Source organism: Podarcis pityusensis, assembly GCF_964106645.2.
Source record: "Podarcis pityusensis genome assembly, chromosome: 7".
Classification (NCBI taxonomy): Eukaryota; Metazoa; Chordata; class Lepidosauria; order Squamata; family Lacertidae; genus Podarcis; species Podarcis pityusensis.
Genome location: NC_138031.1, coordinates 1,814,621 through 1,840,818, shown reverse-complemented (window position 1 = coordinate 1,840,818; position 26,198 = coordinate 1,814,621). Strand labels below are relative to the sequence as shown.

The 26,198-nt window shown below is 48.2% G+C and overlaps 3 protein-coding genes across 8 annotated transcripts in view; 2 read left to right on the top strand and 1 right to left on the bottom strand.

Moving 5' to 3' along the window:
- The window catches only part of LOC308480771 (protein EFR3 homolog A), a 50,632-nt gene extending 47,449 nt beyond the window's left edge, over window positions 1–3,183 (top strand). For all 5 annotated transcript variants that reach the window (XM_081012577.1, XM_081012576.1, XM_081012575.1 and 2 more), the window contains one exon: window positions 451–3,183. In XM_081012577.1, the coding sequence (XP_080868703.1) occupies window positions 451–556 (106 nt within the window). In that variant the 3' untranslated portion in view covers window positions 557–3,183. The remainder of the gene's footprint in view (window positions 1–450) is intronic.
- Window positions 3,184–6,329: 3,146 nt separating this feature from the next.
- Window positions 6,330–18,067, top strand: VPS28 (VPS28 subunit of ESCRT-I). 2 transcript variants are annotated; one of them, XM_081012858.1, is made up of 10 exons: window positions 6,330–6,445; window positions 10,363–10,451; window positions 11,297–11,325; window positions 11,633–11,670; window positions 13,769–13,858; window positions 14,120–14,225; window positions 14,514–14,615; window positions 14,723–14,776; window positions 16,646–16,737; window positions 17,516–18,067. In XM_081012858.1, the coding sequence occupies exons 2-10, from the start codon at window positions 10,415–10,417 to the stop codon at window positions 17,631–17,633; spliced, it is 666 nt and encodes a 221-aa protein (XP_080868984.1). In that variant the 5' UTR covers window positions 6,330–6,445; window positions 10,363–10,414; the 3' UTR covers window positions 17,634–18,067. The 2 variants fall into 2 exon arrangements, with proteins under 2 accessions (XP_080868984.1, XP_080868985.1); XM_081012859.1 differs by having other exon boundaries at window positions 11,297–11,329; window positions 11,637–11,670.
- A 249-nt stretch (window positions 18,068–18,316) lies between these two features.
- Window positions 18,317–26,198, bottom strand: part of TONSL (tonsoku like, DNA repair protein) — a 33,352-nt gene continuing 25,470 nt past the window's right edge. The window contains exons 20-26 of the mRNA XM_081012486.1: window positions 25,781–25,859; window positions 24,668–24,969; window positions 23,543–23,714; window positions 21,385–21,563; window positions 20,546–20,619; window positions 19,913–20,046; window positions 18,317–18,966 (exon numbers count right to left, since the gene is read on the bottom strand). Coding sequence (XP_080868612.1) covers window positions 18,743–18,966; window positions 19,913–20,046; window positions 20,546–20,619; window positions 21,385–21,563; window positions 23,543–23,714; window positions 24,668–24,969; window positions 25,781–25,859 — 1,164 coding nt within the window. The 3' untranslated portion in view covers window positions 18,317–18,742. The remainder of the gene's footprint in view (window positions 18,967–19,912; window positions 20,047–20,545; window positions 20,620–21,384; window positions 21,564–23,542; window positions 23,715–24,667; window positions 24,970–25,780; window positions 25,860–26,198) is intronic.

The window sequence follows — 26,198 nt, the reverse complement described above, 5'->3', positions numbered from 1 at the left end:
GTTCTCCACTAAACTGATTCTATTATTATTATTATTATTATTATTATTATTATTATTATTATGATGTTGCAAACACATAAATACATCAAAAATACATAAATAAAACTAAAAAGAGAAATAGAGAATATAAAAAGAAACAAGAAACAGAAGAATCAAAAATAGAAAAGTAAATAACAAATTTCAAAAAAGAAAAAAAATTCATTTCAACTTCTACATAGGGAGTTCAAGCCATTTTTTAAGACAGCTTCAGCTTGGCTCCTTAATTCATATCTTGACTTCCCGCTATCGATGAACGTACTTAGTAAGTCAATTTTCCCCCAGATAACTGTATTCAAATGGTAAATCTTGGGAGGGACAGTCTGACTGACAGTCACTAAACTGATTCTGATAGCTGAGACGAGACAAAACATGCTGTGAGATCTTAACCCTCTTTTAATGTCTCCTTTGCAGCCCTCCTCCCAGCCCCTCTGGGACGCTGACCATCACGGCTGGACACACCCACTATCAATCTGTTCCGGTTTATGAGATGAAGTTTCCAGATCTTTGTGTGTATTAAAGAGTCTTCTGGCCTCTGCTGGGCATTATTTACCATTCAGAGCATGTTGTGTAGAGTTCCAGATGAGCTTTGAGCTCAGCCTTGCCTCTTCCCTCTGTCACATTTTAATAGAGCTTTCAGACATAGCCCTGGACTTGGGGCCGTTGGGCTGGTGCCCACATCACAGGTTTCTTACCCTGATCATTCTGCTCTTGAAGTTAAATCTCTCTTTTTCAGAGTATTTCATGCTCTCTTTTTTTCTCTTTGGCGTAAAAAAAATGTTTACAAGTGTAATACGGTCTCTTTTGCCAAATCGTTTTGTGTTTCGGAGAATTTTAGACTAGGAGCTACAGGCTCTGTGGCATCCGCACTGTCTCGATGTCGTAGGATTAACTGGCAAACTCTTTGCTGGCTTGTTTACTCTTCGGCTTCTTTCAGCACAAGAACCTCGGCACCTTAAGCAATGCTGGGTAGACACGTTGCTAGTCGTAATCCCATAATACTAAACCACAGGCCTGGGGGTGACCCCTTGCCCCTTCTCCAATCACAGCAGCAAATCTGAATGTACCATGCTTCCTTGTGGTTCTTTGCACATGTGATTTCCCACATCACAAGCCTTGCTGTGGCGCAAAGAAATGCCTCTTTCTGTACAAGCACCAAAACCTTGAAATATTTTTGATGTCTTAAATGTGTCTAGTTCATGCCCTGTGCTTTTTGGGGGAAACCTATTTTTCTGTGTTGCTTTTAGAGTACCTAAACAAGACAATAGATACATAGATATATATATTTGGTATATAGCGTAAGAGATTAAGGGCATTTTCAAATGGTAAATAGTTTTTTTTGTTTTTTAACTAATTCTGTTTGAAATTGTAGAAGAGAAGCTGGTTATTCCTTGAAATATTTCCCTCTGTAGTATAGTGGTAGCCTTTTAGTGATATTTTGTCAACTGAAAGAGAAAACAAAATGCATGGATGGAGCTTCCTGGAGAGGTTAGAATTTTTATCGTGTGCTTCCCCTCCCCTCCATGAGAAATAGTTGCATTTTAAAAATGCAACAACTTCCATCTGCTTTAACTTCATTGCTACGTTTTCCTCCAAGGATAAAAAGTGTGAGACATTTGACTCCCTTGGCCTGTGTATCCCTGCGTGCAGGGAGGAGCACTTAACACCCATCACAAAAGAAACAGGCCAGTTTTTCTTATGTCCAACTCACAATTTCAGTTTTGTTGAAAAAAACTGAAAGACATCTGCGCTGCCCGATTACGCCGCTCAGTGTGAAAACATCAGCTTGGGGTTTGGCCAGATCAGCATTTGAGCATAAAATTGGGAGGGTGTGGAGAGAGGTTAGCTTGACAGTGTACCAAATGCTCAGCCTTCTGTTTTCGTTTTGCTTTTTAAAAAAATGAAGTAGGAGAGGGCTGGGTCTCCCTTCCACCTTTTTAGTTTGTCAATCTTGGGAAGCACTCGCCGGGCTCAGGCTGGTAACCAAGCCCTTCTTTTCAGTTTGACAGCGCAATCACAGCTCTTAGCGGATGACGAAACAGCCTCTTTCGTACAGCATTCCTCTGTGATTGCAGCTGCTCCACCCTTCCGCCCTGCTCAGACCACAGGCGCCAGCGCCCCTCATAGGATGTGGTGCCCTTTTCTTGACGCCCTTAGCTTCCACTTTTTGGTTTTGGAAGGTAAGATGTCTTGGCGTCTGATGTCATCAGAGTGGTGTCTTATTCGAAGACGAAAGTTAATCTGAGGTCAGTGCGCACACTGAGATCATGCACGCTGCTGCTTTTTTTTTTCTATCGTGTGACTGCTTTTGTACAATATATATATAAAATATAAAAATAAAAGAATGCTGTTTTGATTTGCACTCATGCAGTCGGTGGACCGTGGTGCTAAACAGACCCAGCCGCTTCTCCTATCAGCTCTGCATGTAACTGATGCCTTGCACTTCATGTCGTATTTGCTTTGAAGCCTCACCTGAGTTGTTTTCACCTGCCTGCCTTTGGTGTGTTGCCTAGTGGGCGTCTGCATTCCCCAATGCAATGTTGCTCCTTCTCAGCATTTAACAGGGGAGGGGGAGAAGCAAGCAAGAGCATTGATCTTTTGAGGCTGGGCTAGCTGCAGATTCAGGACAGCTGCCATGCTGGGTCCAAAATGTTCATTCCACTGTGAATTGTACAGGCCTGGGAAAGCAGTGTCTTAGGCATTGTAGTGCCTTGGTCACTGAGACGGGACGGATGGTTAAGACAACTATCGCTAATTTTGTAACGGTTCCTTTAAGTCAATGAACTTTGGAGAGTGTAAGACACAAAGGCCATGATGTGCTTGACCAGCCGTGTTTGTGGGAACAGTTTGGCGCTGTTCAGATGTTTGCCACTGCTGGCATTTGTTCGTATTCTACCTTGCACCTTGGCGTTTCAGCTGACGACGTGTAAAAGAATGTTTAGCATTTCATAGCAATTTAGATTTAAGGTGTAAACGAAAGCTGTTATAACGGAGGACGGTCAAGAGAACAACCAAATTGTCTATTTTACTGATGCTTGGATATATATTCTGCGCACTCTGTAATGAGCCATTTGACTAAATGTAAGAACACTGTGATAATACTGTGCAATCCACATGTAAGCAATAAAATAAACCAAGTAAGTGCAAGCATGGCTTTATTTTTCTTTCCCAGGTGTTTAATTGGTTTGTGGATAATTGGGTTCACTTTGGGGTGCAAATATAAGCTCTTTTGCATGTATCACACAGTACAATAAACGTAAGGTAAAGGGACCCTTGACCATTAGGTCCAGTCATGACCGACTCTGGGGTTGCGGCGCTCATCCCGCCGGAGCGGTACCTATTTATCTACTTGCACTTTGACGTGCTTTTGAACTGCTAGGTTGGCAGGAGCAGGGACTGAGCAACGGGAGCTCACCCCGGCGCGGGGATTCGAACCGCCAACCTTCTGATCGGCAAGCCCTAGGCTCCGTGGTTTAACCCACTGCGCCACCCGTGTCCCTGTCTTACATGGAGGCAATAAGGTGAAACAACTGCCTCAAAAGCATATGAGGCAAAAAAACAATTCTGGAAACCTTGGAAGGACTGTAGCTGAGGGGCAGGGAACATAATAATAGCCCTCTCCTCCTCCATGAATTTGCCCAATCTTGTGGGAGGGAGTTCCAGAGTTTAATTCTGCCCTGTATGAAGGACTTCCTTTTATCCGAAACAAACAAACAAAATTCCTTCCAGTAGCACCTTATAGAGACCAACTAAGTTTGTTATTGGTATGAGCTTTCATGTGCATGCACACTTCTTCCTTGTATCCGTCTTGAATCTTCCAACATTCAGCCTTGTCAGTGTCTGTGAGTTGTGCTGATAGGAGAGAGGGGAACTTTTTCTAGTCACTTTCTACATATCAGGTATCGTTTTAAGAACTTCTGTCATTCAGTGCCAAATTCTGCAGCCTTCCTTTATGATGCAGTCATTCCATCTCCCGGAACAGAGGCCAAAAGTTGCTGAGCTGCTTTTTTTTTGCCCAAAGTTGATGTGTTTTTTGGGCAAACTAATGCCGTTTTTGAGCTATTTGTATGTGTTACAGGAATTCTAAGGTCTCATATATATAAATCATATGTATGTATGTATTTGCCTTGTAGATTTATGAACATAAGTATATAAACCATGTCTGAAATAGTAGAGGAGAACAATCCTGAAGCCATTTTGACTCTTCCAGCCACCTCAAAAATTCTCTGCTGTGAGGAAGGAAAAGCTCCCCATGGTCTCTTTGCTCACAAATCCTGTCTTAAGGGTGTATTGTGTATGAATAGGGTGAGCCTGTGACCTGGATTCTGGAAGTAAGTATTTAGCATCTCAAAAGGAACGGCCAGGCTGCCCAGGTAAAGCAATCAGTGACCATTATCAGGTATCCTGGCAGATAGGATTTCTGCTGTAGACCGCCTCCTTTAGTGATTTATGTATGATGTTTTGGGGGATGGTCTTGAGCTACAGGGTTGGCAATTTCAAAAGTCTGTAAAAGAGCTTGTGCACCAATGTTCTGGGTTCCCCACCTGTGTGTGAGGGGAGCACCCTGTTGCAACAGTTCAATAAAGATCAGGCTTACAAGCTGCTTTGCTTCTCAATATTCTCCGGCTGGCCTCTGTTATTTTCTCCTACCAATAGGGAACCCACTTAAGGACTCTATATGGGCTCTGGAATACCCCATAGGGGAAAGGAAGCGGTATTTTTCTTATAACAAATGGAAAATCGATCACATCATCATTATCCACTTTACCGCTTTGGCTCTTTAGAGCCTATCGACTTCCTTCCCTCCCACCTCATGGCTTTCAAAATTACCCTTTATATCATTGCATTTTGTACGTTTTCCAGTTCTAATTACACTCATTACAAAATGGCTCAAAATTTAAATAAAACTGGTAGAAAGTTTCTCATTACAAGTCTTCAGACAACCCTGCTAGTGTTGTCGATTGCTTGCAATAATCTTTCAAATGTATAAATTTACTCCAGGCCTTTTGGAATACTCGATCACATTTAACAGATTTCCACCCGGGATACAGGGTCCTGTATGCCCAGGAAAACCCGGACGCATGGCAACCCGCCCCCTGGGTCATTGGGCCGACCCTTTCCCCCCCTTGAACCTCTTCCCCCTCTGCATTGCAACATCCCTTTTGAGCGAGGCGTTCATAACCATACCCCCAAAAGCTGCCCTTGGCATGGAATGGGGGTTGGCGACCCGGTCAGCTTCCTTCCCCGCCATCCCTAATAATAATGATATAATAATAATTTATTATTTATACCCTGCCCATCTGGCTGGGTTTCCCCAGCCACTCTGGGCGGCTTCCAACAAAATATTAAAATACAGTAATGCATCAAACATTAAAAGCTTCCCTAAACAGGGCTGCCTTCAGATGTCTTCTAAAAGTCTGGTAGTTGTTGTTCTCTTTGACATCTAGTGGGAGGGAGTTCCACAGGGAGGGCGCCACCACCGAGAAGGCCCTCTGCCTGGTTCCCTGTAACTTGGCTTCTCGCAATGAGGGAACCGCCAGAAGGCCCTCGGCGCTTGACCCCAGTGTCCGGGCAGAACGATGGGGGTGGAGACACTCCTTCAGGTCTACTGGGCTGAGGCCGTTTAGGGCTTTAAAGGTCAGCACCAACATTTTGAATTGTGCTCGGAAACATATTGGGAGCTAATGTAGGTCTTTCAAGACCAGTGTTATATGGTCTCGGCGGCCGCTCCCAGTCACCAGTCTAGCTGCCGCATTCTGGATTAGTTGTAGTTTCCGGGTCACCTTCAAAGCCTCATGTAGAGTGCATTGCAGTAGTCCAAGCGGGAGACAACCAGAGCATGCACCACTCTGGCGAGACAGTCCGCAGGCAGGTAGGGTCTCATCCTGCTTACCAGATGGAGCTGGTAAACAGCTGCCCTGGACACAGAATTGACCTGCACCTCCATGGATGGCTGTGAGTCCAGAATGACTCCCAGGCTGCGCACCTGGTCCTTCAGGGGCACAGGTGCCCCATTCAGGACCAGGGAGTCCCCCACACCTGCTCGCCTCCTGTCCCCCAAAGACAATACTTCTGTCTTGTCAGGATTCAACCTCAATCCGTTAGCCTCCATCCATCCTTCAACCACCTCCAGACACTCACACAGGACCTTCACTGGTTCTGATTTGAAAGAGAGGTAGAGCTGGGTATCCTAGAGACGAGCCTCGCCCGCAGCGAACCCGGAACTCCACGTGCGTGCGAGACCTCTAACCTTCGTAGATCTATAGCCCGAAACGCGCTCTGGGGGACGCCAGGCCTGACTAAACGATTGCCGAGCCCCGTAGGGGGAAGGGAGCGCGCCGAGCTATCGATCGGAGGCGGGGCGCCATTTTCCCGGAAGTGGGGAAGGAAACAAAGCAGCCGGAGCCGGGTAAGGCCTTGAGCTTCTGTGGGGGGCAGCCCTGGACTGGGGGGGGGGGGCGAGGTTTGAGGGAGGGGGCGCTGGGAGGGGGGCCTGGTCCTCGTGGGGCCTTGTGGGGATGCGGCCCCCGTCCGCCTCTCTCTTATTTGGGGAGGGGGACCCCATAGTTCTCTCAGACCTGGGGGGGGGGGAGTGGGGCCCGTGGACCCCCCCTCAGCTGGGGCATCTTCCCCCACCGCCAGGACGCCCCTTGGCTCTCCGTGGGTCCGTCGTCCGTCAGTCAATGGGCCAGCCAGGATGCCCCCCCCCCTCCATCCCTTCTCCTCTCTCTCACAGGGTTGTTGTTGCTGCTGGGGGGCAGAGCTGACCTGGTCTGAATCACCTCTAATAATAATAATAATAATAATAATAATAATAATAATAATTTATACCCCGCCCTCCCCAGCCAGAGCCGGGCTCAGGGCGGCTAACACCAGTAAAATTACAGTAAAAACATATTGGGGGGGGGGACGACCCCAATTTAAAATACAGGTTAAAATGCAATTTAAAATGCAGCCTTATTTTAAAAGTAGCCCATAGATATAATAATATATAAGATTAATAATAATATATTTATACCCCACCCATCTGGTTGGGTTTCCCCGGCCACTGTGTGCAGCTTCCAACTGAATATTAAAAACAATACAGCAGCAGACATTAAAAACTTCCCTAAACAGTTGTCTTTTAAAAGTAAAATAGTTGTTTATTGCCTTGACATCTGTGGACCCCCCCCCCCAGCTGGGGCAGCTTCCCCCACCGCCAGGACGCCCCTTGGCTCTCCGTGGGTCAGTCAATGGGCCAGCCAGGATGCCCCCCCCCTCCATCCCTTCTCCTCTCTCTCACAGGGTTGTTGTTGCTGCTGGGGGGCAGAGCTGGCCTGGTCTGAATCACCTCAAATAATAATAATAATAATTATTATTATTATTATTATTATTTATACCCCGCCCTCCCCAGCCAGAGCCGGGCTCAGGGCGGCTAACACCAGTAAAATTACAGTAAAAACATAATGGGGGGGGGGGACGACCCCAATTTAAAATACAGGTTAAAATGCAATTTAAAATGCAGCCTTATTTTAAAAGTAGCCCATAGATATAATAATATATAAGATTAATAATAATAATAACAATAATAATAATAATATATTTATACCCCACCCATCTGGTTGGGTTTCCCCAGCCACTGTGTGCGGCTTCCAAATGAATATTAAAAACAATACAGCACCAGACATTAAAAACTTCCCTAAACAGTTGTCTTTTAAAAGTAAAATAGTTGTTTATTGCCTTGACATCTGTGGACCCCCCCCCCCAGCTGGGGCAGCTTCCCCCACCGCCAGGACGCCCCTTGGCTCCCCATGGGTCAGTCAATGGGCCAGCCAGGATGCCCCCCCCTCCATCCCTTCTCCTCTCTCTCACAGGGTTGTTGTTGCTGCTGGGGGGCAGAGCTGGCCTGGTCTGAATCACCTCAAATAATAATAATAATAATAATAATAATAATAATTTATACCCCGCCGTCCCCAGCCAGAGCCGGGCTCAGGGCGGCTAACACCAGTAAAATTACAGTAAAAACATAATGGGGGACGACGACCCCAATTTAAAATACAGGTTAAAATGCAATTTAAAATGCAGCCTTATTTTAAAAGTAGCCCATGGATATAATAACATATAAGATTAATAATAATAATATATTTATACCCCACCCATCTGGTTGGGTTTCCCGAGCCACTGTGTGCGGCTTCCAACTGAATATTAAAAACAATACAGCATCAGACATTAAAAACTTCCCTAAACAGTTGTCTTTTAAAAGTTGTCTTTTTAAACAGTTGTCTTTTAGAATTTTAAAATAATAATAATTTATACCCCGCCCTGCCCAGCCAGAGCCGGGCTCAGGGCGGCTAACACCAGTAAAATTACAGTAAAAACATATTGGGGGGGGGACAACTCCAATTTAAAATACAGGTTAAAATGCAATTTAAAATGCAGCCTTATTTTAAAAGTAGCCCATAGATATAATAATATATAAGATTAATAATAATAATAATAATATATTTATACCCCACCCATCTGGTTGGGTTTCCCCGGCCACTGTGTGCAGCTTCCAACTGAATATTAAAAACAATACAGCATCAGACATTAAAAACTTCCCTAAACAGTTGTCTTTTAAAAGTAAAATAGTTGTTTATTGCCTTGACATCTGTGGACCCCCCCCCCCCCCAGCTGGGGCAGCTTCCTCCACCGCCAGGACGCCCCTTGGATCTCCGTGGGTCCGTCATCCGTCAGTCAATGGGCCAGCCAGGATGTGCCCCCCCCCAATCCCTTCTCCTCTCTCTTCCCTCCTGCCTGCCTGCCTCCCTCACAGGGTTGCTGTTGTTGCTGCTGGGGGCGGGGCAGAGCTGGCCTGGTCTGAATCACCTCAATTCATAATAATAATAATAATAATAACTTTTATTTATACCCCACCCTCCCCAGCCATATATATTATTATATATAATAATATATAAGGTATAATAATAATAATAATAATAATAATAATAATAATATATTTCTACCCCGTCCATCTGTTTGGATTTCCCCAGCCACTGTGTGCGGCTGCTTCCAGCAAAATATTAAAATACAATAATTCATCAAATATTAAAAGCTTCCCTAAACAGTAAACTTCCTCCGCTGCTCCCTCTCTTTCCGCAGAGGAAGCTCCTCGGGGCAGGGACCTCTCTAGACCACACTTATTCCCAGTTTGGGGGAAAGGCAGGGCCAGATTTAGGTTGGATGAGGCCCTCAGCTCCTGAAGGTAATGGGGCCCTTTATATGTCCAGCTGTCCTGTGTCAACAACAAATGGTCGCTGTTTTTTGTGTTGAATAGATGCAATATGGTAATTTATGGACCTAATTGGTATCTAAAGCCATTTGCTCATAACAAAATATGTATTTTATCAAAGTAATTGATACAGAAATGAGCAAACCAGTGATATTTTAGGGAGCAGGTTAGCAGGCGGGGCTCATTACTTACATTGTAGGAGCCTACACAACACAAAACACTGTTGCTGTAGGTAGGTTTTATTTTATTTGTTTTTTATCTTATATTTTGGAAATGTACATTCAGTTTGTTTGTTTCCTTTAAATTTTTTGGGGGGCCCCCAAGAGAGTGGGGCCCTAAGCTATAGCTTGTTAAGCTTATACGTAAATCCGGCACTGGGGAAAGGCTCCATTTATTGTTGAGAAACACTCCCCCTTTTATTTCTTTGTGCGCTGGAAAGAACATTACCAACATCTCCTGTAACTGCTGAGGTCCTCTCACAAATTCTGTAAAACCAAGTTAGAGATGAGCTTGCAGTATCTCCAAATCGGGGAGAGTTGTGTACAGCTATTAACGAAATGAAAAATAACAAAGCCAGCGGACCTGATAGGATATCTTCAAAGTGGGTGGAACAGAACTTAAACAACAACTTCTCAAGCTCATTGAAAAAATCTGGGAGAGAGATCACAGAAGACTTTAGGGATGCCAAAATTATCTATTTCTTCTTAAAAAGGTCTCAGAACTGATTGCAGAAAGGCTATGAGTGCTCGCCAAAGAAGAAGAATTTGTTTCAGGGCTAATTAGCCAAGAAGAGCTTGCAGGGTTGACATCTAAGGTGTAATGTGTAAATTTCAGAAGTAGGACATTCAATATTATGGGAGCAGCCTCCCAACCGAGATTAGACAGGCTTCCCTCCCTGGTCAGCTTCAGGTGCTTGGCAAGGACTTCCATATTTCAGCATTTTAAGGGAGTTCTCTGTCCTAGGCTTAATTTTAATGGTTCTAATTCTGAATATTAAGTACTTGGAATACAAAATCAGCAAACGAACAAATGTGGAGGGAGGTTTAGCTGTGACTTCTTACCTGCTCTTATCACAGGCACCTTGCGTGTTGGTACTTTGGATCTCAGCTGCGGACCCTCGGAGGAAGAATGTTTCATGGAATCCCAGCAGCCCCTGGGATGGGAGGTGAGTCCAGTGCTGCTTGTGAGCTAATTCTGGGGTGGCCAGAGCAAATGCAGGGACTTCTTGGACCTTAAATTCTTGATATGCAGGGGTTTTTGTGTGTGTGTGAAGTGTTTTTATATATTTCATTATAAAAATATGTATCAATCTCCCCTTCACATATAATATCAAGGCAGTGTACAGCAAAATATGTCAGTGTGATAAAATGTTAAATACAGTACGAGATACAGTGGACGCTTGGGTTGCGAATGTGATCCATGCGGGAGGCACGTTTGCAACCCGCTGCGCATGCGCAGGTTGCGGTTTGGCGCTTCTGAGCATGTGCAAAGCATGATTTAGTGCTTCTGCGCATGCGTGACTGCCGAAACCCGGAAGTAACCTGTTCCAGTACTTCCGGTTTTGGTGGGTCCGTAACCTGAAAAAACTTAACCTGAAGCGTCTGTAACCCAAGGTATGACACTTGCGCAACCTGAAAGAATTTATAAACAGCTGAATAGGTGTGTTGGCATAAGATCTTGAAGAGAAGCCTAAAAATAAATGGCAAGGATTCTGTGTATCTAACCTGTGTGCTAGGCATGGTGTCTCCAAACCCCCACTGATCTTGGGCTCCTCTTCCAAATTCTTTTATGTTCTGGCATAAGGCAAGGAGGAGAGGGCAATCCGTGGCTGTTAACCACGATGGTTATACTCTGCCTGCAAAGTCAGAGGCAGTTGCTGGAAACCGCAGGAGGGCAGAGGCTCTTGTGCTCAAATCCTGCTTGTGGGTTTCCTGGAGAACATTTCTCATGTTCATGGCAGCAGTTTGGGAGCAAGTTGGTCTCATGTATTTCCGCCTTTTTGTTTTTCAGCCCCAGCGAATAAGCCGGAACTATACGAGGCAAGTGGTGCGGTTTCTCTCGTGGCTTAGTGGCCAGAAGCTCCTTTCAAATGAGGCACAGGGAGTGGGTTGGGGAGGGGGAGTTGCAGTATTGCGGGAAGTTTCAGGCACTCCCCAAATTGCAGGACTGCCAGCCAAAGCGCTCCTGATTTGGGCAGGACTCCCCTGGGGAACTACCCTCGCTGCTCCTTACAAGGGCATTTGGGGGGCTCCCATAGCCCAGACTTGAAGGTCCCCAATGCCCCAACTCTCCTTTCGTTGGTGCAAAGATTTGGTGGATCCAGTGTCACTCTCCTTTCCTTTGCAGGAAGTGAAGTTATACAAGAACGCCCGGGAGCGAGAGAAGTGAGTACTTGACCCAATTACCGTATTTTTCGCTCTATAGGACACACCCGACCATAGGACGCACCTTGTTTTAGAGGGGGAGAACAAGAAAAAAAAATTCTCCCCCTCTCTGCCCCTTCCATTTCTCCTCCCACTTCGCTGAAGGGGCGCTGCACAGAAAGGGAAAGCTGTGCAGCGCCTCTCCAGCGAAGCGAAGCCAGGAGAGCAAGAGGGATCGGTGCGCACCGACCCCTCTCGCTCTCCAGGCTTCAGTGAACGCAACCTGAAGCCTCCGGAGCGCAGCGGGAGCTCCCGCTGCGCTCCGGAGGCTTCAGGTTCCTTTCGCTGAAGCCAGGAGAGTCTTGCTTTCCTGGCTTCAGCGAAGCAACCCGAAGCCTCTGGCTTCAGGCGGCTATCCCTGAAGCCTGGAGAGCAAGAGGGCTCTCACTCTCCAGGCTTCAGCGAAAGCAACGCGAAGCCTCCGGAGCATGAAGGGAGCGCTCCCTCTGCTGTTCGGAGGCTTCGCGTTGCTATCGCTGAAGCCAAGGAGCCTGCATTCGCTCCATAAGATGCACACACATTTCCCCTTAATTTTTGGAGGGGGGGAAGTGCGTCTTATAGAGTGAAAAATACGGTATACCCAGCTCTAGTGTGTGTCGTTGCAAAGGACATGCTCAGTGATGGCTCAGGCCACACCTCTGTGCAACTCCCGCTCTGATTACCTACTCTGAGACCCCACAGCTAATTCTCCCCTGGCCTCCTCGCTGGCCCAAGTAGGACTAATTCAGCCAGCTAGCCCTGGGGATTATCTAATGCTTATTTCCCCTAAATTGATTTCTGAATTTTACTGCTGTTCATGTTTTTATACTGTATTTTATGCTGTTTTTACAACTAAGTGTTTTAAATTTGTTGTTAGCTGCCCTGAGCCCAGTTTTTGAACCGGGAAGGGCGGGGTATAAATAAAAAAATATTATTATTTATTATTATTAACTCTCTCTGCCTGGGAAGGGGCTTGATTGACAGGAAGGGGGAGCGACTTTTGGAGATTCAGCAGTCGTGGGAGTGGGCTGAGGGGCTGAGTCTTCTTTAGGAAAGCAGTTCATAAGATATCAAATTCTGCATTAATTGCTGTTGGGAAGGATTTGGAAAGTAGGGTGGAATGCATCATCTATTAATCATCCTTCCTCTTACTCACTTGAGGAAGTTGGGTGTCTAGTTTAGCAGAGTTAAAATATGCCATTCTGTGCTGCGTTAGCACTGAAACTTTGGACAGAGCTGTGGAGCTTTCTCTAATTATCCAGAATGCCTTGGGCATCCTGCCTTGTTTATTCCTCTGAATAAAATAACAACACAGAAGTCTGTAGTATAAGAGTATATAAATATTGTTTCCCGACATAAAGTTGTAGACTCGATTCAGGTAGAAAATAGCAGTGAAACAAGGTGGGCAAAATATACAGTGGAACCTTGGAAGTCGAACATAATCCATTCTGGAAGGACGTTTGACTTCCGAAATGTTCGAACTCCGAGGTGCGGCTTCTGACTGGCTGACAGCTAGGCTGTTTGCAGATCAGAAGCTGCGTCAGATGTTTGGGTTCCGTTCGAAAACTGGAACACTTTGACGTCCGGGAGCCGAAATGTTCCAAAATGGAGGTGTTCGGGAACCGAGATTTGACCGTACTTCAGAATTACAAAATACATGGTTTAGGTCAAAGATGGGGTTTGTGCTTTGGGGGAGCACAGATCCGGCATCCTTTCCCTATGGCTGCATGATGAGAGAGTTTTCCTCAGGTGGGAGGAAGTGACGAGGATTGTTTTCCTATTGTTACCCTTTCCGCCTGGGCAAGCAGAGGATGTGACCTCACACAAAGTGCCCTCTAGGAATTTACAGGGAGCGCCATGTGTCTTAACCCTTTGCTCCCCTAGCAACTGTGGAATTTGATATTTTGAGTGCCGTGTCATTTCCCCACAAATGCATGAGCCCTTGTCTGACGTGAGAGGTCCGCATGCCCCTATGCCCCCCACAAGGCTCCTGGCCTCTGTCAGAGTCTCTTTTCTCAGAGGAAAACGGGTCAGGGTGCAGCTGGACCTCCGTAATTGACTCGTTCTAACTTTGCTTCAGGTACGACAACATGGCTGAGCTGTTTGCTGTGGTGAAGACGATGCAGGCTCTGGAAAAAGCCTACATCAAGGACTGTGTCACCCCCAACGAGTGAGTTGACAGGCACCTGGAGGGATCTGAGGCAGTGCCACTCTGGGTTCATAGAACTGCAGGGGTGGCAGGGACACAGAGGGCCACCTGATTCAGCCCCTGCAATGCAGCTCCCTCAAGAGATCTGTAAAAGAGGAGAGATCTAGGGCAGCATTGCTTAATTCAGGAGTGGAGCAGGGCAGCATCCGTCATGGGCAGCTGTGGAGAAAAAGGGGGCAGAGGTGTGGGCAGCTGATTCCATGTGGCCCCCTGTCCTTCCAGGTACACTGCAGCTTGCTCCCGCCTCCTAGTCCAGTATAAGGCAGCCTTCAAGCAGGTCCAAGGCCCGGAAATCAACTCCATCGATGACTTTTGCCGTAAATTTCGGGTAAGCAGTTGGTGCTGAAGGGCGACGTCTGCATGGGCGGTGTTGAGCGGGGAGTGGTGTCCTCTGGTCCCAGCTGTGCAGCCAGATTCTCATCCCTGGGTGCCAAACCTCTGCTCCTTCACCCCAGAGTGCAGATGAAGCAGCTTTTTCCAGCTCCTGACCCGCCTTGCAGTCTTCGAGGGGATCGAGACCATGGCTGGGGGAGCCTGAGGGGATCTCCTGTGGGAAAGTTGTGGCTGATCTGTGTTTCCCTCCTTTGAGCATCCCTGTTTCCTCTGTCTCTTGTAGCTCGATTGCCCGCTGGCCATGGAGAGGATCAAGGAAGACCGGCCGATTACCATCAAGGACGACAAGGGCAACCTCAACCGCTGCATTGCGGACATTGTGTCGGTAGGTGGGCAGGGGGAGGGACGACCTGGAGCAGAAGGGCGTCTCTTGGGGGTCCTTCTGCCGGATGCTCCTTGGGCCCAAACTGAAGGTCTTTTCCTTCCTTCCAGCTCTTTATCACAGTGATGGACAAGCTGCGCTTGGAGATCCGGGCAATGGATGAGGTGAGTGAAATGAGAGGGGTGCTTCCACCCAAAGGCGCTGCCCTCCCCAGGCCAAGGTTGGTCAGGGTGATGCTATGAGCACCTTAACATCTTGGAGGTCCCGGGCCACAGGGAGGTTAGACTGGCCTCGACCAGAGCCAGGGGTTTTTCGGCCGTGGCCCCGATTTGGTGGAACGCTCTGTCACTAGAGACCAGGGCCCTGCGGGACTTGACATCTTTCCGCAGGGCCTGCAAGATGGAGCTGTTCCACCAGGCCTTTGGCCAAAGCACAGCCTGACCCCCTCTCTCCTTCTGTAATCCTTATAGAACTCTAGCCCAATGGTTGCCATTAATTAGATTTTGAATTGATTTTAGAATGAATTGATTTTAGAATGCATTTCAATTAATTGATTGTGATTTTATGTGAATGGTGTCACTTTTATTGTTGTTAGCCGCTCTGAGCCCGGCTTTGGCTGGGGAGGATGGGATATAAATAAAATTTTATTTGTTGTTGTTGTTGTTGTTATTATTATTGACTTGTGCATTTGTTGTGGGGTGTTAGATACTGCATGCTTTCCAGCCAAACTACAGGCACAGATTTCGTTGTGAAATGGGCAAGCAGTTGATAGGATCCTGTCTCTAGGTATAATCACAATGACTGTGTCTCCAAAAGCAGTGTCTAAATCTTACGAAATACATACTCCCTACATGTTCATAGGGGATAAATCTATCAGTGTCTGGTATCATCATCACCCTGCCTTTTGACACTTGAGATGAGTGTTTTTAGCACCCAACTTATTTCTGTAATTTTGCTTTCACCCACCCTTAGGACCTTGCTTATTTATTTTTGTTTATAAAAATATTTATATACCGCTAAATAATAAATATACACCCAGAGGCGGTTGACAACATTAAAAGGATAAAAACCATGCACATGAGTCCATGTCAGGGGAAAAGCTGGGGTATAAATACAGTGGTGCCCCGCAAGACGAATGCCTCGCAAGACGGAAAACCCGCTAGACGAAAGGGTTTTCCGTTTTTGAGTTGCTTTGCAGGACGAATTTCCCTATGGGCTTGCTTCGCAAGACGAAAATGTCTTGCGAGTCTTGAGATTTTTTTTCGCTCCCCCCCCCTTTTCTAAGCCGCTAAGCCGCTAATAGCCTTTTAGCCGCTAAGCCTTTAATAGCCGCTAAACCGCTAATAGCGCTAATCCGCTAATAGGGTTGCTTCGCAAGACGAAAAAACCGCTAGACGAAGACACTCGCGGAACGGATTAATTTCGTCTTGTGAGGCACCACTGTATATAATGATAATAATGAAGTAGTTTTGTTTTTTAAGCATCGATAAACCATGGTGGAAGGATGAACTCTTAATTGGCTGCATTGACCTCGCAGAATAGAAGTTTTCAGGCATTTGAAAGTTGGCACAGAAGGCACCTGGGGGTGAAAGGAGGGGAAGAAATTGTAATGATAATAATATTAGTAGGCAGTTGCAGGATCAGAAGCATTCCTGTCCCTAAGGGAGGCTGGATTAGAGAGGTCTTTGCCTGATCCACCCACAGGGCTCTGTCTATATCCTCCTTCCTTGGTGGTTTCCAGACAGAAGAGGGGTGGCCCTCTGTCAGCAATTCTTTAATTTAGATTCCTGCATTGTTGTGGGCTGCACTAGATGACTCCAGAAGACTCTTGGGGCCCCTTCTGCCATTCTGATTTGATGATTTGAAGCACGTTTTTCACAATTTCACTATACGCTTAGTGAAAATTGCTTGGTGTCAGCAGCTGCACCAGCCTGCCAAGACACTTCTTTGAGTGCTTTGTGGCTTGGAAGGGATGGCGGGAGGTTGACCAAGGAGGGCTGCCCAGTGACCTTCCCTCTTCTCCTCCTCCTCAGATCCAGCCTGACCTCCGGGAATTGATGGAGACCATGAACCGCATGAGCCACTTGCCCCCGGACTTCGAGGGGCGGCAGAAAGTGAACCAGTGGTGAGCATTTTCCCCATAGAATGAGGAACTCTATTTCTCTCCTCTTACCCTTTTCGATTATTCTAAAATGAAACGGTTGTCTGGTGGGGTAAAAAAGGTAAAGGGACCCCTGACCGTTAGGTCCAGTTGTGGCCGACTCTGGGGTTGTGGCGCTCATCTCGCTTTACTGGCCGAGGGAGCCGGCGCACAGTTTCCGGGTCATGTGGCCAGCATGACTAAGCCGCTTCTGGCAAACCAGAGCAGCGCACGGAAATGCCGTTTACCTTCCCGCCGGAGCGGTACCTATTTATCTACTTGCACTTTGACGTGCTTTTGAACTGCTAGGTTGGCAGGAGCTGCAACCGAGCAACGGGAGCTCACCCCGTCGCGGGGATTCGAACTGCCAACCTTCTGATCGGCAAGTCCTAGGCTCTGTGGTTTAACCCACAGTGCCACCCACGTCCTGCCTGTCTGGTGGGGAAACTGCAGCAAAGGCAGCGCCTCAAAGCTGTAGCTTTTCCATCCCAGGTGGGTTGGCGGAAACGCCCGAGGCCTTTCCGTGCGGCTTCCAAACCTCCCCCAGCCTGCGCTCACTTTTCCGCTTGGAACAGGGAAGAGGCCAGAGCCATCTGCCTCTCCTATGGCCCGACAGGCATTTCCCAGGAGAGGCTTCTTTCCTCCCCCCGGTATATTGTGGAGTCACGAAGAAGGCAGGATGAGAGGGGAAGAGACAAGACGCCCCATCTCTCCCTCTTGATCATTCCGCTCCAGCGCTTGATGCCTCTTGCTCTCCCTCCAGGCTGCAAACCCTGAGCGGCATGTCGGCTTCGGACGAACTGGACGACTCTCAAGTGCGGCAGATGCTCTTCGACTTGGAGTCTGCCTACAATGCCTTCAACCGCTTCCTGCACTCGTGAGGAGGACGGGCTTTGGGCCTCGTCGACAGCGGCCACATCATGTGGTTATAGAGCCATTGTGCCAGGAATGAAAATGTACATTCCTCCCATTGTCCCTCTGAATGCGAGGACTCGTTTCCCCTCCTTTGGGGTGGGAAAAAGAAACTCCCTCTTGTTACTGTTTAAGTTCCATGGCTCTCTTGTTTTCTCATTCATTGCATTGTATAGTATTTGTGTCCACTTCTCTAAGGGGTGGGGGTGGGGAGGGAGTCTAATAATGCACCACGGAAGGCGGCAAACAACTGACAGCTAACTCTCTTTGCCACCTGAAGGGGGTCAGTGGTGGGGCAGGTAATGCCTGTGTGGTGCTTGTATTTATTTGAGTGTTGCTTTTGCCTCAGAGAGGCAGACTCTACCGGTCTGAAGCAAATAAAAAATCTTTCTACAGTGACAAATGGTGGCCTTATTTCTTTGATTCAGATGGCTCTTTTTTCCCACCCAGAGGTGACTCCAATACGGTTCTAAAAATTGGGACTTATTTCCCTGGTCCCGTATCCCAAATGAGCTTTCAGAAAGCAGCAGCTTCTGACTTCTTTCCGTAGCCCGAAGCTCAAAACACACAAGGCCTGCGCAGCTTCCCCACCCCTGTGGCACTACTACCTACCCATTCGAGACCAGCAACAAAGACACAGGACAGGCAAGACGAGGGACGACACAGCATCTTTGTGTTGCGAGGCATTCAATAAATATTGGAAATCACATCACAGAACTGCTGGGCAGCACAAAGGTAGCCGATTTTCCATACCAATATTCCTTTTTCTCAGCCACCACACCAAACTCAGAATATAATTCATGATGGCAGTTTTGAGTTGGTCCTATTAGAGCTCTGGACGCACCTGTGCCAGGCAGGTGTCTAGTCCCACCCTAAGCAGCGTAATGCCAAGCTATCTCCCTTCTTGACATCCCTTGAGAAAGAGGACAGACACCCCTTGCTTTCATCTGGCCCATTGGTGGCCCTGGACCATGCCAGCTCACAGGAGCCCAGGAACTGCCTTAAGTCCACGGCCGCATTGAGCAGTGCAATCCAAGACTGCTGGAGCCAGCGCCTGCCAAGTGTTCATGGGCGAGGCCTACAGCACGCAGCGGGGAAGGATGGCATCCCACAGGCAGTGACAGAAGAGTTTGTGATGCCGCGTGACTGAGTGGAGGGAGGTGCCCGGCGGGCCACGCCACAGCTCCGCCACGTCCCGCTGGTCACTCCTGCTCAGGTGGCGAGTGCAGAGCTGCAGCTGAGAGACGTTCGAGGAGAGCTTTGTCCATGTCACGCTGTCCAGAGGCCCCCTCACGGAGCAGCCTAGGGAAGGAAGGAAGGAAGAACTGGAGGAGCCTCCTTTGTCCAGAATGTGGCAGCCAGACTGGTGACTGGGAGCGGCCGCCGAGATCATATAACCCCGACCTAAGAGACCTGCATTGGCTCCCAGTAACTTTCCAAGCACAATTCAAAGCGTTGGTGCTGACCTTGAAAGCCCTAAACGGCCTCAGTCCAGTATACCTGAAAGAGCATCTCCACCCCCATCGTTCAGCCCAGACAATGAGGTCCAGCTCCGAGGGCCTTTTGGCGGTTTCCCCCCTACGACAAGCGAGGTTACAGGGAACCAGGCAGAGGGCCTTCTCGGTGGTGGCTCCTGCCCTGTGGAACGCTCTCCCATCAGATGTCAAGGAAATAAACAACTGTCTGACTTTTAGAAGACATCTGAAGGCGGCCCTGTTTAGGGAAGTTTTTAATGTTTGATGTTTTATCATGTTTTTAATATTCCGTTGCGAGCTGCCCAAAGTGGCTGGGGAAGCTCAGCCAGATGGGTGGGGTATAAAGAATATATTATTATTATTATTATTATTATTATTATTATTATTATTACTTTGAAAACTGGGCTCTCAGACTACAACAGTCCAGCCACATCCCACAACTATGGCTCAGGTTCCTGAAGTTTTAGCTTTAGGATGCACTGAGGTGAAGCTCAGATTACTTAGCCTGCCCTTCATCAAAACAAAGATCCTCCTGCTTTTTCCCTGATCACATCCTAGTTTTCCGCATGCTAATTCCCTTTAGACAAAATAAATTTTGCTTTTGATTTATTGGACTGACGTCAAGAGGGGTGCATGAGAAAACCACAGGATTGCGGGCAAAACAACAGACCGAGGCTAATCCAGCTGGGCCACCCAGAATCCATTGCCCTTCAGCAGTTCTGGAGGGGAGGGGCAGTCAGGGGCGGCCGATTAAAAACGGCTCCAGCACTCACCAGCCAAGCTGAGGAACTGGAGGCCCCGATTCCTTTCCTCGAGGGCAAGTAGCAGCGTCCGAAGACCAACAATGCCGATTTCAGGATTTGCTGACAAATCCAGCGAGACTAAAGGCAGGCAGGCAGGGAAATGCCTGGAGAAAGAGAAGAAATGTCAAAATCGGGAATGGATGGATCTGGTTGCATTCTGCTCATCTACACTGAAAATTACAGAATTGTAGAGTTGGAAGGTACCCCCAAAGCTCATCCAGTCCAACCCCCTGCAAGGCAGGAACCACTTATCTATGAGAAAAAGTGGGAGAGGAGTAGGAAGCCAAACTCTGGAACCTCCAGGGGCCACAGAATCGCAGCTAAGGAATCTCTTGATGGCCGGCCATCCAAGCCATTTAAAAACCACCACCTTCCAAAGTGTCAAAACAGCTCCTCCCGTCAGAAATGAGAGCTTCCTCAATTTATCAAAGCATACCTGGGAAATGTTTTGCTCAGAGTACCAAAAATGGAGGTGAGGAGCCCTTTGCCGTTGTCAAGAATGCCTAGAGATATGGCCAAGGTTGACCCTCCCCGCTGTGGAAGACACCCACCCCCTGCCAAAGGGTTCAAAAAAAGCACAGGACCCACATTCCCTCCACCCACCTAGCCAGCTCTGCAACAGCGTCATTGTTGAGGTGATTCCCAGAGAGAGCCAGGTGGCTGAGAGCACATCCTTCCTGTACGGAGAAGAACAAAGATTCAGAATGCGGAAAATTAAGGTGTGCGAGTGTCTGGATCTTCTCCAAGACCTGGTCAGGTGGGGAAACTCAGACCATGTCCCATCGCTTCCTCACACAGTGGAGAAGCCAGGCCAGGGGTCAGCAAACTTTTTCAGCAGGGGGCTGGTCCACTGTCCCTCAGACCTTATCAGGGGTTGGACTATATTTTGAAAAAAATAAATAAATGAACGAATTCCTGTGCCCCACAAATAACCCAGAGATGCATTTTAAATAAAAGCACACATTCTACTCATGTAAAAACATGCTGATTCCTGGACCATCCGTGGGCCGGATTTAGAAGGCGATTGGGCCGGATCTGGCCCACGGGCCTTAGTTTGCCTGCCCAGGGTCTAAACCAGGGGTCAGCAAACTTTTTCAGCCGTGGTCCGGTCCACTGTTCCTCAGACCATGTGGTAGGCCGGACTATATTTTGAAGAAGAAAATGAATGAATTCCTATGGCCCACTAATAACCCAGAGGTGCATTTTAAATAAAAGCACACAGTCTACTCATGTAAAAACATGCTGATTTCCAGACCATCCGTGGGCCGGATTTAGAAGGCGATTGGGCCAGATCTGGCCCCCGGGCCTTAGTTTGCCTACCCATGAGCCAGGCCTTCCTCCTCCCCTGTCTTTCACCAGAGCACAAGGGGTCAGCTGGCTGGGCTGAAGGCCTGAGGTCCCCCAGGACGCTCGCCTCCCTGCTGGCACCCGGTCGACCGTACCTGCGCCAGGTACCTGGCCACAGCGTCCTGCAAAGGCTGCTGGTCCCCTGGCCTGGCGCCCACGGAGCTGATGTCCAGGTGGGTGAGATTCTCGGAAGGCAGGCTCTTCAGGAGCAGCTCCAGGGCAGAGGAGCCCAGGGCGTTGTGGGAGACGGTCAGCCGCCTGAGGTGCACAGCTCCTGAGGGAAGAGAGCGCAGGAGGAGTTGGCAGAAGTCGGAGAAAGCAATACAGGTGGAAGGGACCAGTGCGGCCATCTGGTCCGATGCCCCGTGATGCAGGGACCACAAGGAAGTGAAGTGGGAGGGAGCAGGAACCTCCAAGGGCCGCAGGAAGAAAAGCGTCCGCATTGACACAGCGGCTTCATTTCGACAGGCAAACACCACACCTTGTCGCGTTCCGTCCCCAGAAGAGAGACACTCAGGAATGCCCTCACACAAATCAGCTGAGCACAGTTTGCTTATGTATAGAAGCGTTTCCATCCTAGCATTTCACAGAATATTCCGACTGCTGTACAATGGTATTGTATTTTTCGCTCCATAAGACGCACCTGACCATAAGACGCACCTCGTTTTTAGAGGGGGAAAGCAAGAAAAAAACATATTCTGCACAGAGCATGTAAGCAGCTCTCGCTTTGCTTGCTTCCGTCTGTCCCTCCTCCCGCTTCACTGTGAAGCCAGCAGAGCAAGAGTGACAGCTGCGCAGTGGCTCTTGTTCTGCTGGCTTCCCAGCAAAGCGGGATGAGGGACGGAAGGGAGCCCTTACACAGAGCCCCGCTCGCTTTTCCGGGAGGTGGGAGAAGGGACGGAGGGCAACCCGTCAGCCCCTTCTCCCACCTCGCGGAAAAGCCAGCAAGAGCCGCACAAACGCTCGGTGCAGCTCTTTAAAGAGAGAGGCTCCCGCCTGCATTCGCTCCATAAGACACACACACATTTCCCCTTACTTTTTAGGGGGGAAACAGTGCGTCTTATGGAGCGAAAAATACAGTAAAACATAAAGCGCTTAAAAAAGAAAAATACAGATAACTGGTAAGGTGACCAGCTCATCAAAAATAAAATAAGGGCTGCAAAGGCCTTCAAGCACAAAAAGGCTCTGAGCCACATCTTGTGGGACACCCGTGTGTGTGTGTGCGCGCGCATCATATTGTTTGGGTAAGTGTAATGTTCCGTTCCCAGCAAATCTGTCTGCCCCTCCATCTCCAATATTTATTTATTATTTATTTTTGCATTTACATCCCACTTTTTTCTCCAAGGTGCTCAAAGCAGCACACGTGATTCCCTGCCCACACCTCCATTTCACCCTCACAGCAACCCTGCGAAGTAGACCAGGGCTAAGAGGTCATGAATGCCCCAGGGCCCAGGGTACCAGGTGAGCTTGATGGGCAAGTGAGGATTTGCACGCTGCTCTCCCAAAGGTTAAGCGTCCCTAGCAGGGAGGAATGGTCAAATTAAGCTGCTGGATTGTGCTGAAATTGCAAACCGACTGGAAGACTCAGGAACCAAGGAGACCTGAACTTCAATGAAGAATGGGGAAATTTTATAATTTATCTAGGAGATAAACAGATGAAAGCACTAGCAGGATTTTTATAACACTTGTAATGTAACAAATATTATGGACAAGACGGAAAGATATAAAATGTGGATTGTGGGAAAATATGCAGTTAAAAAAGGTGTACAATAGGACCCAAGGAGGGGAAGGTGGGAAGTTCAGAGATCTGCAGAAATCCTCATAGAACTCTAGCCCAATGGTTGCCATTAATTTGATTCTGAATTGATTTTAGAATGCTGTGTTTATTTTTACTGTTGTTAGCCGCTCTGAGCCCAACTTCGGCTGAGGAGGGCGGAATATGAATAAAATTATTTTTTTATTATTATCATTGTTATCATCATCATCATCATTATTATTAGTATTATGTAATTTGGATTGTTATGAATTAATATTTGTAAAACCAAATAAAAATTATTATGAAAAGAGTCCAACACTCTTAAGGGCTACATCCTACAGGCCAACAGAATTAACTGTGCAAAGCCAAGGCAGATCAGACTTGCTTAACTCATCCTGATCCCCCTCCTGGTCCCTTCAAACCTGACCGTTCTACGAAATCCAGCTCTACTGGACCTGATCCCTGCTGCAGCCGACTCTCTTTCCTGCTCCTCTTACCTTTCAGGGCACTGGCCAGCAGGAGGCGGTAGTGCTGCAGGAAGGCGGTGGTGAAGCCGCAGGCTTGCAGTCGGAGCGTGCTCAGGACCGGGCAGGCCTGGACCAGGGAGGCAAGGGGCTGGGTGCTGCCGTCCCCCAAGGGGTTCAGGCTGAGGTCCAGCTCTTCCAGGTTCTGAAACAACAAGGGGTGTGGGTTCGAGTGAGATGGTGGCAGAGGGAGGGCTAATAATAATAATAATAGTAATAATAGTAATAATAGTGATGATAATAATAATAATAATAATAATAATAATTTATTATTTATACCCTGCCCATCTGGCTGGGTTTCTCCAGCCACTCTGGGCAGCTTCCAACAGAATATTAAAATACAATAACCTGTTGTATTGTATTGTTAAAATACAAGCCACTTGTCATCAGATTGAGGGCAGAAAGAAGAGGTCAGAACCCCGAGATGGGATGTCTCACATAGGGCCTGAAAGGTCTGCATGAATCTCAGCTTCCTATTTTTAAAATAGCAACAACAATAGCAATAATAGCAATAATAATAATAATAATAATAATAATACAGTTGTACCTTGGATGTCAAATGCTCCCGAACAATCAAAACCAGGAAGTGAGTGTTCCCGAAATTTTTTCGGAAGCCGACTGTCCAGCTTGGCTTCCAATTGGCTGCAGGACACTCCAAGTGGAAGCTGCGCCTTGGAATGCATTCTGTTCGAGAACCAAGGTACAACTGTACTTTTATTATTTCTATGCCCCACATCTGCCTGGGTTGCCCCAGACACTCTGGGCAGCTTCCAGCAAAATAGAAAAACACAACGAGACATCGCACATTAAAAACTTCCCAATACAGGGCTGCCTTCAGATGTCTTCTAAAAGCCATATATTTGTTTATCTTACCAGGCTTCTAGTCCTCGTGGTGCAAGCGTGGCATTTGCACATGGAGACGGCTCCTCTGCTCATCGAGCGAAGATCTGAAGCCTTGTGGAACTCCCAAACCCTCTTCCCATCGTAGTTTGGGCTCCATCCTCAGCTGCACTTCGACATCTTGCCCCCCCAAGAACCACAGCCCTTCCAGGTAGGACAGGGCACCCTCCCGCTTCACAGCTCCTCTGCCGCCCCTACCTGGAAAGTGACGGAGCCAGTAACTCCTGCGGTCAGCCTGCGCAGCCCCTGGGGGCCCAGCCGGTTGGCCGAGAGGTCCAGCGCCTCCAGGCCAGGGATGGTGGCGACGGTGGCCAGCAGCTCTTCCGCCGAGTCGTCACCCAGGCCTGCCCCGGGGAGGCACAGGCGCCGGATGGAGGTCTGCAGCTTGAGGGCACGGAGGAGAGGCGTCAGGTGGAGGCGACGCAGGGCCATGCCCGGGACGTTGAAGGACGGACCCGATTCCTGGCACTCCAGCAGCTGCAGGAGTAATCGGTGCTCCCCTGCCAGCCGGCGGGGGAGAGAGAGAGAGAGAGAGAGACAGGGCACCAGGCTTCAGTCAAGGCAAAAGACTCACAAACCAAGCCTTCAGTGTCATTGGGCCAGTCCTGCGGAACTCACCGCCACTAGACATTTGGCAGGCCTGCTGAAATCATTTCTATTCTGCCAGGCCTGTGAAGGCAATTCAGAATGCAGCCTTTCACAATGGTTGACCGACGTCTGATTTCTTTATGGTTTTAATGTATGGTTCGGAACTGGTCTGTGACCGTAATAATAAAATTCAATTCAATTCAATTCAGTGTATGGTTTTATGCTTCTATTACTATAAGCGGCTTTGATAGGGTTTTTTTAAAAAAATGATATAGCAGTATGCAGATATTTTTACAGATAAACCAAGATGCAGAATAGCTCAGTGGGTAAAGCATGAGACTCTTAATCTGCGGGTCATGGATTCGAGCCCCATGCTGGGCAAAAGATTCCTGCCTTGCAGGGGGTTGGACTAGATGACCCTTGGGGGTCCCTTCCAACGCTACAATTCTGTGGAAAAGCCAGCATAGCCGTCACAGCAACTGGCTTGCGGAAAAGGGGAAGGTTCCTCTTTGAAACCCCTTTGGGAAGAAGCCCCTTCTCTGAGCCCAACAGGACAGAAGGCAGAGAAGCATCTGAACTGGGGCAGAGAAGCATCAGCAAGATGCCCGCAGCCTCCTGAGGACACCCCTCCCCCGGGAACCCATCTGCCAAGAGAGGCAAGCTCTGAAGGACGCAGGGGGGCTCAGCGACACCAGGCCCCTCCGCAGGGGAACTTGGGCTTACCCACAGCCAGACTCTGGCAGGCCTTGCGGTATCTCTCCACAAGGGGCGGCAAGTCCCAGGACTGCACTTCGGCCAAGACCTGCCAGGGGGAGAGAGAGAGAGGTCAGCAGGGGGGTCAGCTGGGGCCCAAGGAAGGTGGAACTCCAATGGGAACACCTTTCCTTTTATTTTTATATATATAAAGGTAAAGGGACCCCTTTACCCCTTTACCTCGCGGACGACTCTGGGGTTGCGGCACTCATCTCGCTCCCTCGGCATCCAGCTTCCGGGTCATGTGGCCAGCATGACTAAGCCGCTTCTGGAGAACCAGAGCAGCGCATGGAAATGCCGTTTACCTTCCCGCCAGAGAGGTACCTATTTATCTACTTGCACTTTGACGTGCTTTTGAACTGCTGGGTTGGCAGGAGCAGGGACCGAG

Bases quoted from the DNA above. Each gene is read 5' to 3' on its own strand.
- VPS28 (XM_081012858.1), top strand. From the start codon at position 10,415: ATGTTTCATGGAATCCCAGCAGCCCCTGGGATGGGAG. The intron at 14,226-14,513 runs GTAAGCAGTTGG...TGTCTCTTGTAG, and splicing joins ACTTTTGCCGTAAATTTCGG to CTCGATTGCCCGCTGGCCAT. The intron at 16,738-17,515 runs GTGAGCATTTTC...CTCTCCCTCCAG, and splicing joins CGGCAGAAAGTGAACCAGTG to GCTGCAAACCCTGAGCGGCA.